Here is a 16,203-nt window from a genome sequence, read left to right on the forward strand (position 1 = left end):
CACAACGTAACTCTGCGCATTTCTTTGGGTATATCTGGATAACAGCTATGGAACGCAAACAAGAGTCTTGAAGAGACGACCAGAGGCGAAGCACTGTTATTGTATCATCCAATGGCTCTCTCTAAGAATGGTTTTTCTTTTCTCCTCTTGCCACCTGTCTATTCATAAACGCAACGAGGAAAGGCAAGGTAATAATCTATGAGGATTAGTTGTGCTCAGAGTCCGATCCCCGCCCAGCTCCAGGCGCACCACCCGCACCACCCGCACCACCCTCACCGCCTCCCATCAAGTTTCTTGCCCTGAAACCAAAGTGTCAGTTTTCAGTCTACAGGTGTGGACTTTTTGTTATCAGATTGCTTACATATCTGCGATATTGGGGTCTGACATCAGGGCAGACATGTCTGGCATGCCGCCACCGCTACCGAACGAGTTGGCCATCTCTCGCAGTCTGGGGTTGCTCATGAGGTTTTTCATCATGTCCGGGTTGCTCATCAGGTTTTGGGCCATGGAGGCAAACATGGGGTTGTTCATGATGGCGCCGAAGTCGGGCATGCCACCACCGCCGCCGCCGCCACCGCCGCCGCCGCCGAGCATGCTTGCCAGGCTGCTGAGGTCAGGCATGCCACCAGCGCCGGGGGAGTGGGAGGAGCCAGCATCGCGGGAGGCGACTCTATCAGCGGCGCCCTCACCCTCGAGGTCAGCGACGCGTCTCTTGGCGGTCTCAAAGCCCTTCTTCATGGCGTCGCTGCCACCGTTGCCCTCGTACTCGATGCCCTTCTTGTAGGCTTCCATGGAGCCCTTGGCATCGCCCAGTGCGAAGCGGGCGAGGCCCAGGCGGCTCCAGGCTTTAGTGTAGGTGGGCTCGACGGCGACGGCAGCCTCTGCGTCGGCGCGTGCACTCTCGTGGTCCTTGTCAGCGCTGTAGGCAGCGGCGCGGTTGGACAGGTAGATGGCATTGCCGGGGTTGAGGGCTAAAGCCTGGCTGTACAGGTCGATGGCCTTCTTGTAGTCCTTCTGAGCCATAGCGGCGTTGCCCTTGGACTTGAGGGACTCGGCCTCCTTCTTGGCCTCTTCGGTGACGCCGGTGGACGAGGAGGGGGTAGCAGCAGCAGCTGCGGGGGCCGGGGCGGGCTTGGTGGCGGCCTGCAGCTTCTCAAACGCACCGTAGATCTTCTGGAGGTTCTGGGTTCCGATGGCATCAGTCACAGCAGCCTTGTCAGTAGGGTCGACATTGAAGGCCTCGGCGATGCAGTTGACGGCCACATCGATAGAGTCCTGGTCCTCTGCGGGGAGGGTGCCGTCGGTGACCGAGGTGGTGAGGAAGTCGCAGATGGCCAGCGCAAGGCGCTGTTGGGAAGGGTTGGCCTGTAGGGAAGAGAGGAAATAGGAGGGTTAGAAAGCGCGTTCTGATCTTTTTGCTCAAAGAGAGTAGAGGAGGAGGAGGGAGGACATCGTGGGGCAAACATACCATGTCAGGCAGAGCGAGGACGGATCTCTGGTTAGGCCTGATGATTAAAGAAAGCTGCGTGTAGTTTGAAGAGGAAAGATGGTCAAGGCGGGACGGGTAAGAGAAACTGGTAAATATTGTAAAGGTTTCTCGAGAACTGGGTGTATATAAGGTGAGAGAGAGACAAGAGAGCCGGACACGGAGGGCCGCCGGGACAAAACTGTTGTCCTAGGATAGTTTTAGATGCCCGAGAAGACCAGGACCCATCCCGCTGTGCATAAGGAAGGGTTCATTCTAGAAGCGCCTCTGAGGGGGACATGGTTGGCACAGACCAATGCGTACTATTCTGTAGTAATAGTAGTGGCCTGTGACACCCTGGCCATTGCCCCATGGGAACCTCCCCGAGGTGCCGTAGTAGGTACCCGTGGTAGTACTGCTAGGTGCTGCTTACAGGGCCCTATTAGCACCTGTAGTGCTACGTGCAGACGTGCAGATCCGCCCCCCCCCCCCGGCAGAGGCTCGCCGAACTGATGTCACTTCCCTGGGCAAGCACGGCACGAAACACCCGCGCTCAGCAGCCGAGCAGACTTAGAGGCCTTTAAATATTGGCCACCACGTACTTCACGACCCTGCCTCAGCTTGCTTGTCGGATGGCCACTCAACTCTTTTCCCCCCTGCAGCCAATCTACAGCTTAGGCATCTTGCCTCACCACCCTCCTCCTCTTCTCCTCCCGCCACCCGGCAATTCCTTCAACAGTCGTGCACCCTTTCTCGCGATGGCAACGTAACAGCCCTGCCAGATATTACTGTCGTGATCCATCTACCGTCCGTCTCAACCGAATGATCCTTCGGAAAATCCGCCAAACTTTCCGTCTAATCGCTGCGCCACCCACGTGGTGCTGAGATCTCGTTGTCCAAGGTTCACCACGGCGGAGGTCAGACAAGCTTTCTAGTACACCAGCTACACACGAATTCTCGTCCAAGAAATCATGTCGTCCGAACCAATCGAGGTGCCCCCAGCGGCCGCGACGATGACAACCTCGTCTGGCGAAGCGGCTGCCGCACCCTCCGTCAGAGCCTCTCCACAGCTCCAGCGCACCCAGACCGATCCCTCCCTGAGGAGCTGCTTCATCTGCCTGCAGAATGCCGGCGAAACGCCCAACACCGTCTGGGTGAACGCCTGCCCCTGCACCCTGGAGGCACACGAGGACTGCATGCTGCGTTGGATCGCCGAGCACGAGCGCGAGAGCACCAAGCCGCTGCGCTGTCCCGCATGCAAGGGCAAAATCAAAACCGTCGAGCCCCGCGATCGCTTCATCGGCATCCGCGACCACCTACACAAGATGTACAGCCGCATGACCCCCGCCATCCTCCTCGGCATCCTGACCGGCTGCTCCATGGCCGGTTCGAGCTATTACGGCATGTTGAGCATCTGCGTCTTCGCCGGGCCTGGACCCGCCATGGGCTGGTTGGGCCTGGGCAAGGCGCTGGCCGATAGGAGATTGAACCCCGGCGTGCCTTGGTACCGGTGGAGAGCTGGCTGGGACTTCTGCTTCAGGTTCTGGCTGTTGCACTTCATCGCTCCGGCCCTCTTGATCCAGAAGGCCCTGCCTCCTCAGCTCATCGATTTCATGACCGTGCCCGCATCGGTATTTGTGAGTCCCTTTCTTCTAGGGGTGAGGAGTCCTTGGTTTTACTGACAAGACTGGGGATGCGTACAGTATGGCGTTTCTCTTGTTCTCCGGGACGATATGCCCCAGTGGCCCCCTTCGCCCGCCTGGGTCATGACCGTGCTGCCATGGGTCAGCTTCTCATATAACCGGATCTACCACGACCTTTTTGGTGCCTACGAGCGACGCCTGAACCAGGCCCTCCGTGGCCGTAGCCTGCCGAATGAGGAGCTTCCCGCTGCCGAGGGCGGCCGCCAGCAGGTTGACGTTGCACCTGACAATGGTGGTGATGGTGGTGGTGCTGCTGCTGCTGCTGCTGCCGCCGCCGAGGCCGAAGACGAGGGATACTTTGCCCAGGCGCTCAGGGTTGGAAATGCTGTTCTCAATATGATTGGGGACGACAACAACGACGAGGAGGTTGTGGCCGAGATCGAGCTCCACATCGGGCCTGGCGAGGATGAGCAGGCCGCCATCCAGGAGCTGCAGGAGGAGCTGAACGAGATCGCTGGTGGCGACGGGGACGGCCTCGTCGTGATCCAAGAAGAACCTGCCGCGGAAGCAGAGCAGCAAGATCAGCAGCCTGTCAGGGAGGCCAACGGTGGTGATGAAAATGATGCAGCTGATCCTCCACCACCCATCCGGCTCGAGCCTCGCGCAGGCAACGATCAGCAGGCAGCAAACAACAACAATGATGGCCATGGCGCCCCAGCCGCTGACAACAATAACAACCGTAACAACAACAACAACAACGACAACCAAGCTCCTGAGGAGCCCATTCGTGAAGCCCGTGGGACCTCAACCACACTGACCGACCTCGTCAACGGCGTCGTCAGCGCTCTCACCTTCCCACTCGTATGCTGGGGCGCCGGCGTAGTTCTCAATTATACCTTACCCTCTCCGTGGGTGACAAGGACGTACACACGCCCCGCGACCGGCCTCCTCCAGGAACAATGGGGACGGAGTCTTGTCGGTGGCGCCCTGTACATTGTCGCCAGAGACATGGTGAACCTCTACACCAAGCACCGCCGCGTCCAGGTCCGCAAGCACAGGAGGGTGAGGAATGTGCCGCGGCGGAAGCCAAGACAGGTGTCGAGGCAGGGCAGCTCGGCCGAGGTGAGGAGGACAACGACAACGACGACGGCAGCCGCCTCCTCGTAGCCATGACAGGCTCCGTCGAAGCCCCTTCCCTTGTGTGTCTTTTGGCGTTCGTGGTGGGGGTCCCAGGACTGGATCAATTTCCTTCTGTGTTACAAGCATATGGCAAGGCCTCGGGCGTGGGGCAAACGCATAGGCTGGCTGGCTGAAATGGATGGATGGACGGATGCACGGATGGATACAATGGCTGTGGGGGGTTTGATACTGCACATAGAGTGATGATCTTGTGTCTTTTCGCCATGGCTAGGCTTGATGTCTGCCTGAGGTCTTGTGCAATGAGATTGTTGATATTGGCCCCGTCCTTTTTTGTGGCACAAAAGAGCTGGTCTTGTCTTCGCCAGCGTCTTCAGATGTGTTAAATTTTACGCCGCCACTGTTTGGTACCATCGTCTATCATTTTCTTCCTCTTTTCTATATTTTTTTTTCTTTTTCACCTCTCTACAAAGATTCATCTTTTTTTTCTTTTTATATTTCTCTGCATCGTTTCATACCACCCCCTCACCCTTCCCTCCGACGTACCCCTCACTCACCAAATACACGGCACTCCCGCTTCCCGGCCGGCTCTCGACGACAGCCGCCTCCTTCTGCTCATCCGTCAGGTCCTTCCCAGCGTAGTACTCGCGATCCCACGCAGCCCGCACGGCGGCCACCTTGTCCGCTGGCACCAGGTGCACGCTGCATCCACCCCAGCCCGCACCCGTGAGGCGGGACCCGTAGCTACCTGCCTCGCGCGCGATCCTGCAGATGGCATCGATCTCTGGGCACGAGCACTCGTAGTCTTCGCGGCAGCTGTCCTGCGTCTCGTTAAGCAGCGCGCCCAGCTGCTGGTTGTAGGCGGTGGTGTCGCCCCCGCCCGTAGCAGAGGCGGCGGCGGGGTCCTCGAGCAGGGCCATGAACCGAAGGACACGCAGGGCCTCGCGGAAGACGTGCAAAGCCCGCTGCCGCAGCTTAAAGCGGTCGGCGCGCACGGGAAACTTGGAGGTGAAAGCAACGTTGAGCTCGTCCACAGTGGTGCCGAGCGCCGAGGCAATCTCCTCGCGAGTGTACCCTTCTTTGCGGTCTAGCGTCGACTCGGTGAGGGAGATGAGCTCGGAGAGCTGGCTCTCGGCGGACGAGGCCTTGGCGGCGGCCTCAGGGTGAGAGGCGAAATAAGTGTCGTGGAAGCCGCGCAGGGACACGCCCAGCGGGGCGGCGTCGGTGGGGAGCTTTGTGCCCTTGGGGTTCAGCACGGCGTTCAGGTAGGCGGCCGCGAGGCTGCACTCGACGACGCGAAGGTTGTAGTGGATCGGTCCCGTGACGAACTTGTCGGCCGCGACGAAACTCTGGGCGATGACGAAGCACAGTTCCGGGTTTGTGTGTGGGAAGGAGACGGTGCGCGCACTCAGGCTGGGCGAGAAGGAGACGAAGAGGGCCGAGCCGCGCTCCGAGAAGACAGAGGCGGACTGGTCCATGCCGCCGCTGTTGACGCCCACGGCGCGCTCCGAGACGATGGCCAGCTCGGTGAGCTCAGTCTTGTCCACAGACTTCTCGCCGTTCGCAACCATCACCGCCAGCGCCGAGGTGCTCGTAAATGCGGCGGACGAGGACAGGCCGCCGCCAGCGGGCACAGTGCCGTCCATGAGGATCTGCATCGAGACAGGATGGTAGTCCGCTCCATGCTTCTTACGCAGGAGCTCCAGCGCACCCCGGAGGCCCGACTTGAAGTAGTTGGTCCACTCGTGTACGGTGGCATCAATGTCGACAGCATCGAAGGGGATGTCAAACTCATGGGCCGGGAACCTCGCGCCCTGCACGTTTGCAATCTGAATCTTGTAGGTCCCTGGCTTCACAAGAGAAGGGTCGACCTTGGTGGACACGGCGAGGAGCGCGTCAGCGGTGATGGCCATGGGAAGTACCGAGTAGAGCGAGTAGTCGATGTGCTCGCCAATGATATTGACACGGCCGGGCGAGCGGGCGACAAATTCGGCCGGGTGGTTGTAGGTGGACTGGAACTGGGCCAAAAGGCTGTCCCAGCGCTTGCCCTGCGAGGGAAGGGCATCGGCGGTATAGATCTGGTCCAGCGACCGAGCAAAGGGGACAGGGCCTGCCATGGTGAAATGGTGGTCGTTGAATCTCGAGAATGTGAGATGAAAAACAACAAGAACTGAGAGGGGGAACAAGTTCAGCCTCGGGCGGGTATCCCTCCCAATTGGCAGAGGAAGCGAACAGGATATGTATATATATATATATGCAAGCGGAGACAATAGTAAGCAGAAGGGCCAAGACAAGAGAGAAAGAGAAGGAGATAAGGGTGAGGAAATGAGGTGACGGACGATGCTCTCGTGACAACGGCAAAACTCGCGCCGAAAGTAGAGCCGTGGTCCCAGTCGTGTAAGTCGGTTGGAGTGGAGGAAGGGCCGGCGCCGTATGCCCCGCGTTGCCCCAGCTCACGTCCAGTGGTTACATCATCCCAGAGCTGCTGTGGGCCCTGTATCAACCTTACCACAGCGGCTGCAGGGGTACCCGTACCAGACACCCCAGGCACCCCAGTGCCCCTCTTTAGAGGCCCTTCTATACAACCTACCCTACACACAATTGGGCTATTGCGGGGGAACTGGTTGTCCTGAAACTGATGAAGGGGGCGGGGGATCACATGGAATAATTCCTTACCATACCTGCCATCGCATCTTTTACTCTTGTGAGCTGACATTCATCATATATCGTCCACATAAGAGGGCAAAATGATATGGGGGGTTAAAGAATGAACATTGAGCTGCTGTGGAGAGACTTAATCCACCGGACAGACCATGCCAGAAGAGAGAACGGGGGGTGGGGTCGGAAGAGACTTGGACATATCATTACCATCTCTTCCAGCATCAACTTCATCAACTCCTTTAGGGACTTACTGAAAAATTCTCTATAGCAAATAACCATGCCATAAATCTAACCCAACTAAAAAAGATACATTTGAACAGATACAGGGTAGCACAACTGGTCATCCCGGTCCACCGTTTCCTGTACACGTTTACGCAATACTACCCTAATAGCTTAAAGAAGACAAGCAGCCCCGCCGAGGGTAGCTTACTTACATCTGAAACTTTTTGAGCAGTCATTTTCTGTAGAGCCTGCTGACGCTATGTATGCTATGCTTATCATCCTGTTCAAAGAAAGTATTTTGTTGCGTGCACACGTGGAACAACGATGGCGTGCATGAGGGGGGCCCCTCGCTGTCGATGAACTATCAGATTGACCTCGCCAAATCCTGTGCCCTGAACAATACGAGGCACGTTTTGAGCTCCGTTTCTCCCACACATCCTCTGGTCCGTCTTACAAGACGCTCTGATCTTAGAAGCATGTTTTTGTTGAAGGCATCCTCTTCATGCCCTCATGAATTACACCCTCCCCCGTGTTGGTTGGGGGGCGGGGGGCGTTGTCCTCCTCCTTCGCCATAACCGCCTCTCTTCCCCTTTCTGTGAACACAGTCATCCTCGACTGCACCGCCCAACACCGCGCCTCTCACACCAGCAACCCAGTATGCACAGGAAGGGTGCCCTCCCCAACCCAGGTGTCGATCCCTCAGCGTCCTCGACTTGATAGATCAGCCCGCCCCCATCTCAGGGTCCAGATCCCCGCCGATCGCGCCTGTAAGCCAGTGCCACTCATCCAGCTCGCCACAATATGCCAATAAAACGACTGATCACAACTGCACCCCCAGTCGCCTTTTCGTTTCCAGGGTTTTGGGCAAAAGTCTGACAGACACTGCGGGCGGGCAACGTGAAAAGTCTTGACAGATCGCCTGCAGACGTACAGCTGTCCATCGCTTCTCTTCCTTGGTGACGTACCCAGGTGGCATGACGAGTCGCATGCCCTTTCTGAGAATGCAGGATCTGAATAAGGGTCACAAGCTGGGCTCCCTCTGGGTCACACAGGTCGCTTGAACATGCGGCTTTGAAACTCTTTCACCTTCAATAGATGAGAAACATGGCGCCCGTCAATGGGTTTAATATGCTAACAGTTTTGAAATGCGGCGACCATCTCAGTTGGGATAGCCACGGCCTCGCCATCTATTCAATGCAGGTTTATGCCCAGAGACAACACCACCGTCAAGAAGGTTGGGTCTCCTGTCACAGCCAGGTAAGCCCGCTGTCATGCCTCAACAGGAAGCAGGAGGCCAAGGGAAATGCTCAGGTGTAGCGTTTATTGGTAAAATTAGAAAGTCGTAAATCCAAGAAGACCAAGCAAGATCGCAATCGAACACTTCGCTAAGAAGATCCACCGTACCACCACCGACGCATTAAAAGTAGAGACGCTGATCATTGTCTTTTAAGAAACGTGCAAAAAGTCGGCCCACCCTGTCTCCTTCAGACATCTTAAGAGCTCAGTTCCTCGGTATCTATCCACACTTTCCTTTACCCAAAAGACAAAAGCACATAGGAAATACTCGCTTGTTAACCGGTCTGGCTTTGATATTTCTCAAGTTCAAGAGATAGAAAGGGGAAAAACAAATGACAAACAAAATGCGCGGGTTGGCAACGACCACTGAGCGAAGCTCACAAAACACCCCAAAGGTTGATTGATAAGAAATGACGCAAGAAAAATTGACCTCGTCTGGGCGATCCAAATAACAGTGGTATAGAAATGAGAAAAAAGCTGTGAAGAGGAAGAATAAAGGGGGGGGGGGAGAAGAAGAAACAAAAATCAAAAGCTGACGCAAAAGGACTGGGGCAGGCAGGGGTATCTCGGTATCTTTCTCTCGCATACGAAACGTAGTTGCATCATCCGTCCCGAATAAACGCTCAAAAACTCAGCAGACCGACCAGCAGGCGAAGTAATGACAGGCTATGAGATGATGATGATGGAGAGAACGTGCGATGTAATTTTTTCCCTCTTCGTATGAATGTTAGGTAATAAGGTAATGGAACGGTGTGGGCGGTGTCGTGATCAGATGGTCAGATCAAAAGTGCCCATATAATGAAGTGATCGTTTATGACAGAGACGTGTCTATGATCCGCCGAAGTGAAAAACGCTAGACATGATGGAGCCTGGTCGTGAATCGGTATTCGAATTTGCAGACGTCATCGTCGAGTCTCGTATCGAACTTTGCATAGAGTCCCTCATCGAATTTTGCATAGAATCTCGCATCGAGTCTCTCATGGAGTCGCGCATCGAGTCGCGCGCGGGTACTACGGTTCGACCTGAGCTCGTCGTCCGCATGCTCCATCGCCTCTTCTGCGCAGCTGCGTTTATTCCCGCCTGCTGCATATTTGTTGGTCGGATAGGAGGATCCGGAGCTCGCGATGTCGTATAATGAGTGGGTTGCGGATACTGAGGGTGACCCTGCTGTGGATACGGTTGTGTCTCGTCAGGAACACCCATAGTGCCAGTCATGTTGGCATAATTGGTGCCGTTGGACAAGAGGTCGGTCCAGTAGCCAAATGAATGGGTCGGCGTGCGCAACGGCAGATTGGGCATATGCGGCGTCGTGATGATAGTGTCATCCGGATCGAGACTGCGTTTGCGGTCAGTAAACATGATCTCTCATCTGATGCGTCGGGGCTTGTCGTAGAAGACCTGATCCGCAATATCTTCTTCAGGACAAACGAGGGATGTAGCCAGGACATGAAGACTTACAATAAGAATGACGTGTTGGAGAGGTCCTGAGATGTAGAGAGCGCAGACTGAGGATCCTGCTGGGTGGTCCATGCCCCAGCGTCCGGTGGCATGGTCTGAGGCGTGTAATTCATGGGTGGTGGTACCATGCTGATCTTTGACAAGCTCGCGGCATCCTCCTCCACTTTGGGAAACGTAGGTAGAGGCGTCTCGAAAGGGCTAAAATCGGGTATATCCATGTGTGACTGCTGCTGCTGCTGCTGCTGCTGCTGCTGCTGCTGCTGCTGCTGCTGCTGCTGCTGCTGCTGATGTTGTTGTTGTTGTTGTTGCTGCTGCTGCTGTTGCTGTTGTTGCTGCTGCTGCAGTTGCTGGTCGATGGCTCCCTGGCTGCGATCCACGCGGTGGTTGACCGAAGCCATCTGGCACGAGCCCCGAATAGGGATGAAGAAACCATGCGGAAGCTGTGTGGGTGTACCTTTCTTCGCATAACCCAGGGCTGATGCGCATTGTACGAAAGATTGGACCTCTGGAATATGTCGGCATTCAAGCATTTTGCGCAGAGTAAAGGACGAAAGTGCCTCCCAAGCGGGCGAGTCGGAAGAGAGTTTCACGCGGCGTTTCCATGCCTCATCCACCGGAGATTGGCGCATGAGGTTGCGGAATCTCGCCGAGTAGGACCAGTCCCGATGTGTCAGGCCGTCGCCGTCAAAATGGTCGGCAACGTGTGCGAAGTACTCGTGAGCCTTCTTATCGGCGTCCTCGTCACTCTGGGCCTCAAAAATACGCTTGCAATCCTGAAATCCACATGCGAACACAACCTGCGGGCAGGTCTTGGCCATAGCATCGTCGGGTAAAGGACCCACCCCCTGGTGGCATGACTTCAGGTGGTTAGTGTATGCAGACTTCCATTCGAACGGGAGCCCGCATCCCGGTGCAGTGCATGTCCAGACGGAATGGTTCGTATGGAACTCGTGGAAATGACGCTTCAGGTCATTCTTGCGCTTGATCTCGACGGTTATGCCTCGCTCCCCGCAAAAAGGACACTCGAATGGCTCCTGCTTCTTGTTCCCCCAAGAGCTACTGATGCCGCCGAGGTTGGACCGCTTTGATGCAGCGGCAGCCCGGCGGACGACCTTGCGGCCTATAGATCGTGCTGAGGATGTCGGCGCGGCATTGTGCCCTGGTATGACATTGGCTGATGAGGCTGCCGGCGAAGGCGCCAGACTCAGGCTGTGAAAGGACGATGTGTCGGAACATGTCGAGTATAGGCTGCCGGTTATGGAGCTGGCGTCTGAGAAGGAGATGGGGCTGGGGTTCGCTTCGAATGCCACAGCGATGTGGCCGCTGCTTGATGTCGCAGGTGGTATAGCGGCACCCGGCTCTACAGAATCAGAAGTCAGATTGTACGTCGACGTGGAGACGAAGCTGGGTGGAACTCTCTCACCACTTGCCGCTGCGGACCGCAGCATAGCCACCAGGTCTGTCAACCCATACTTGCCCAGCAAGTACCTTATCATGGTAGTATCATCCATCGCATGACTGTTGTTGTTGTTGTTGTTGAGGTGGTGGTGGTGGTTGTTGTTATTGTTATCCATGTTGCCCTGAGGTCGATCGCTGCCCTTCAGAATATCCGAAAAGGCTCAGGGGTAAGGTGTGCACGACATGCGTAGGTCGAGAAGGGTAGATAATTCTACGCGGCTGCCGATTGAGCGATAGATGTAGGGAACGGGGGCGCAGTGCGCTCGTCTAGCTCTGATTAGGCGTAAATGTCGGTAAACGGGCGGTCTGCTGACGAAGCGGGCGACCCGTTGTCGGGGGGCGGTCGAGGGCGAATGCGACAGGAAAGGTGTATAGAGTAAAAGAGTCTTGGTCCTCATCTGCAGGTGGAAGAAGAGGGCAGTTTTCGCGTCCAGCAAGGCCGACTCAAGTCGAAAGTTACGCAAGGGGAGACGGAAGTCGGTCGGGCGGGCTGTGCAATCTCATATAGAACAGGCCAATCAATTTCGACGCAGTCCTGTCCGTGGTCCTGTCTATGTGAGGAAACAGGCCGGTCTGTTGGGGATGTCAAGTCCAGTCCCCGAGCGGTGTCCAGGACGACGAAGACAAGCGAGCGAGGGAGAAAGAGGGACAAAGAGAGATAGAGAGGTGTTATTCCGGGAATGGGCAATTTGCAGTCTGGTGGGGAATGCAGCCTGGTCCTGATTTGAAGAAGACGACACCACCACTACCACCAGGCTTGAATCTTGTTGCGGTCTGGTGCGGGGGAGGCAAAGCCAGGTGGGTTGTGCAATCCGGGCAAGAAAGCAGGCAGGGTGAAACCAGCCAGAACTCGGAGAGTTAAGTTCGATCAGGTCGGACGATGCCTCGAGTGGGTTACAAATCGTAATTCGGCTGGAGTGCTCTTGTTGTGTTCAGATCCAACCCAGCTGGGGGGGGGGGATGGAGGGAGGCAAGGAGGAGGAAGGGAGGGAGGAGCAGCGGAGTACAGCAGAGCAGCGCTGGGCCCAGCTGGTCGAGCAGCAGGCCCCCCCCCCCCCTCTCTGCCAATAGCCAGGCCTCCCTCCTCGCGCCTGTACGGTGCCAATGTCCCGCTTAACGCACCAGGGCCTAACCTCTTTCCGCCCATAGTACCATAGCACCTGGGTGGACCAGAGCCTCGAGCTTTGTCCGGCGGTCCTCTCCGCTCTACTGCCAAGGGCGCTTGCGCCACAGGCAAATTCGGGCTTGATCGCGTTGTCTGTGTGTGTGTGTGCGTGCCAGGGGTCGGGGTGGACTCGTCCTCGGCTGGAGCACCTATCAGCATCCAGGGGAAACCATGGGTTATTGTTGTGTTTCGACTTGCCGAAGAAGGCATTTCGAAGGCCGCTAGAACTACCTGAAACGAGGATCCACGAGCCTCGATCAGACGCAGTCGCGGCTAGCCAGTCAGATCTCTACTACACAATCCATTGTCAATGTAGTGAGCCAGGCGCCGCTCGCCAGGGATTCAAGCCCCGGAGAGTTGTGCCAGCCCGCCAGCCTGATGGAGAGGGTAAGGATGCAATCTTACACAATGCCCATTTTTGTACACGGGCGGCGCGCACGGTCCAGGTACAAGCTGATGTAGCTTGCAGTCGAAGGACTGCAACGGCAGGGGGGACCAGGGTGGGAAGCACACGATCCCCCATTTCGATTTGGGGAGCCCGGAGGTGGTCGACTACCGCCTGCAGCGTAACCCCAGAGGCGGCAAAGCTGCTGAAACCCGGCGCGGCTGTAGAGGCTCCCAGGCCAACCTAATCTTGTCGAGGATGCGCGTTCCCAGATCCCGCTTTGGTACGTACTTAATTTGTATGCAAGGGGATGACTCAACAGAGTACCATCGGTGTTAGTCTTGAAAACCCGACGCGACGTGACCGACTCTGAGCAGCACTGCTCAGGCAGACGATTGATGCGTGAGGAGAGAGGCATAGAAGCCGATGACCAAAATGCGACGTAGTATTTTGGCAGGACCGGGCATGCTGGAGTGACCGGGCAGGGGAAGAATACGGTTGGGCCGCCGAGCCGAGACGGGTGACGAGCTCAATATGTTCATGGCTGCCTCTGGCCTGCTGAGACGTGGGCCCTAGGTGTGGTGTGTGTGTGTGTGTGTGTGTGTGTGTGTGTGTGTGTGTGTGTGTGTGTGTGTGTGTGTGTGTGTGTGTGTGTGTGTGTGTGTGTTGTATGTGTGTGTGTGTGCACAAAGAGGCTTTGTCTGTAAGTCTCGGGGAGGCCATCCACTCGTTGTGTTTGTGTGTGTGTGTTTGTGTGTGTGTGTGCGCCCGTCCGCCCAGGTCGCAAGCGCAGCCTTGTGAGGCAAGCCTCCGAGATGCATGCTCCTCATCAACCCTGATGTTCGCCAAACTACAAGTACCTATCGGCCAGCAGCATGATCTGGCCCAGACTGCTACACCTCTACCCGATCAGCCGACAACGAGTACCGCAGTACCATAATACGTATCTCCTGCAGGAATCGCCGGTAGACCAGCCCGCACAAGATCTTGGCTTCTGTCTTTATTTTGGGAGAAGCCGTGCTAGAACCAGAAGGGTAGCATCTGATATTTTTGACATGAACGCTGAATGAAAGGGCCTGCCGATCTCGGTTAATCGGTCTAATCGTTTCGTAGGCCGCTCTTTTGTGCTTGATGCCGTGTCAGAATGCACTCTTTGCTGCCTCTCTGATCCGCCCTTCGACCCCACCAACAAGAAATCGAATCTCGCACGGTAGCTGAGTAGTGGCACCACAATAGGAAACTGGGTGGTCGTACTGTGTATCTGATGCTGATGGTCATTGTTAAAATGAGTGGATACTACTGCACCAAGTAGCGCAGGTGTGAGGGTTTTCTCTAGATCGAGGCGGTGAACCTAGCAATTGGGGCCGGTGGCCAGTCTTCCCTCAACCCTCTCCCTCTCCGACCTCCTGCTCCAGTGGCGGATTGTCCTGTACGTACTCTGTACCATAGCACTGCGGCTATAGGATAGTAATACACTTGCTACGGTGTATGTGTACCATAGTAGCAACAACACTGAAGGAAGAGGGGGCAGTGAAGAGGTGGTGTGGCAGAAGTCGATTATCGTTCGTCGGAGTACCGAACTTGCTGAGGTTGGGTGTGTTGGATTGCATGGTTGCATGGTTTGTTCGCCTAGTTCATCACGCATGCTGTGTGCATGCAAGTCAAATTGCGGTCCCACTGATTCCACAGAAAGCTTGTTGAGGACAGCAGGAGCCACAGACCAGGGGGGTGGTGCTCACGCTTCCGAAAATAGCAACAGCGGAATATTGCTGTCCACCGTGATTATCACCCACTTTGAGCTACTTGAGCTACTTATGTACTAATATGGTACATGCTAAGCAGATAGTACGTAATTAGCGGCACTCCAGTGCTCCACGGTACCACAACAATCATATACTACATGTTATTACAAGTACAGCAAGGCAATATGGTACCTGGGTAGATACATGGTAATATACGATCAGGGTCAGATCGGGCCCCCTCCGAGTCAGGAAGGTTGAATCGCTGGACCGTGCTGACCTCTTTTTGGTCCTGCCCATGGAGGCTTCCCGTCTTCCCCTGACCCTTGACCTTGCCTGTCCTTGACCTTGAACTTGATTGACTGATTTGTCTCTCGACCTCGACCTCGATCGTGCTGTCATCTTGTCCCATTGTTACCTTGTAACCTTGTAACCTTGTTGCCCTGTCTGCCTGGGAGCCTTGTCCATGTTCAATGAGCAGGCCTTGAATGACGGCGAGAGGTCCACGCCAGGGCACCCTCCCATTCCCATTCCCATCTTATCCTATTCAATACGACACTATGACCCTCCCTCATTTTCCCCTTCAGCTGTTCCATCACTTGGCTCAAGCCTCGTGGCACATAACTAACGGCTCAGGTAGGCCGACAGCTCAAACAGGTCTCGGCTGACAAGCACCTTATAAGCGACAGGAACCAGTCGACCAGTCAACAGTAACCAAATCCCATAGCCGAAATTGCATTTGATGCTGGTTGCCTCGGTCCCCCCTCTACCACCCCATCTCCCTTCCCGCGTCGAGGTGCCCACTGGCCACGCGACCAACTACGGTTCGTGTCTCTGTCTCGCAAGGGCCCTTCCAGGTCGGCATCAATCCTCCCATCTGTTGAGTGATCCTTTTGGCCACTTTCAGACTTGGTAACCTGCCTGGGCAGAAGCTGAATACCAGATTCGTTCTTGCGAGCGATCTTCTCTTCCTAAAGCAGCCGGAGAATGCCTCTTTGAACATGATCGAGGAACAGCAGATCAAAAGGGCAGAGTGTCTGGGATGGGGCGCAGCAACGTGTTGCGATCTCAAGTTGTTGAGAGAACAAGAGGCCAGGCGGTTCGAGACCACACACTGAACTGGTCCTTCGCATCTCAACACACCCTCCTCATCTAGACTCATGCATCAATGCTATCTGTGATGTGGCGCTCATAGCCTTTCTTTCCTTCCCCCCTTTGCGTCGCGGGGACCCCTTACCCAGCTTCCGCCTGAGCGCCCCACGTGCTTACCATCCTCCTCGTCCTGATCCTTCCCAACCTCCCCACCCCCCTTTTGCCCCTCTCTCTCACTCCCTTCGATGCAGGAAGGCCTGCTGCCCAGAGATTTCCCTTCAACATGCAAGTCATTGTCTTATCTGTACGTCTCACTGCTCGTGGGAGCCTGTTGTGCAGGGGGCGTGGCTTGCAAGGCGAGCCTTAGCCCAACTCGGCCTCAACATTCACGGGGTCAGCTCCTCTCAAGAGCGTCGACCACCTCTCAAGCGGAGGGAGAGGGGCGAGCTGTGCAGCCGGGCTGGCATGGGTCTTCTCTGATG

At 56.0% G+C, this 16,203-nt stretch overlaps 4 protein-coding genes across 4 annotated transcripts; 1 reads left to right on the plus strand and 3 right to left on the minus strand.

Moving 5' to 3' along the window:
* M406DRAFT_355446 (uncharacterized protein) lies at positions 1-679 on the minus strand. The gene has a single exon (XM_040923174.1). The coding sequence runs from the start codon at positions 619-621 to the stop codon at positions 358-360; it is 264 nt and encodes an 87-aa protein (XP_040778000.1). The 5' UTR covers positions 622-679; the 3' UTR covers positions 1-357.
* Positions 680-806: 127 nt separating this feature from the next.
* On the minus strand, positions 807-1,608 carry M406DRAFT_355447 (TPR-like protein; the record flags this gene model as incomplete). Its single annotated transcript, XM_040923175.1, has 2 exons — positions 1,469-1,608; positions 807-1,365 (listed from the first exon to the last, which is right to left on the minus strand). Coding segments are annotated over exons 1-2 (561 nt in total), but the record flags the coding sequence as incomplete, so codon positions are not given.
* Positions 1,609-2,436: 828 nt separating this feature from the next.
* Positions 2,437-4,491, plus strand: M406DRAFT_337917 (uncharacterized protein; the record flags this gene model as incomplete). Its single annotated transcript, XM_040921305.1, has 4 exons — positions 2,437-2,517; positions 2,551-3,123; positions 3,169-4,230; positions 4,489-4,491. The coding sequence occupies 4 exons, from the start codon at positions 2,437-2,439 to the stop codon at positions 4,489-4,491; spliced, it is 1,719 nt and encodes a 572-aa protein (XP_040778002.1).
* Positions 4,492-4,539: 48 nt separating this feature from the next.
* Positions 4,540-6,362, minus strand: M406DRAFT_345272 (Galactokinase; the record flags this gene model as incomplete). The annotated part of the gene is made up of 2 exons (XM_040922062.1): positions 4,540-4,645; positions 4,803-6,362. The coding sequence occupies 2 exons, from the start codon at positions 6,360-6,362 to the stop codon at positions 4,628-4,630; spliced, it is 1,578 nt and encodes a 525-aa protein (XP_040778003.1). The 3' UTR covers positions 4,540-4,627.
* Positions 6,363-16,203: the final 9,841 nt, after the last annotated feature.

This window comes from Cryphonectria parasitica (genome assembly GCF_011745365.1).
Source record: "Cryphonectria parasitica EP155 unplaced genomic scaffold M406scaffold_3, whole genome shotgun sequence".
NCBI lineage: Eukaryota > Fungi > Ascomycota > Sordariomycetes > Diaporthales > Cryphonectriaceae > Cryphonectria > Cryphonectria parasitica.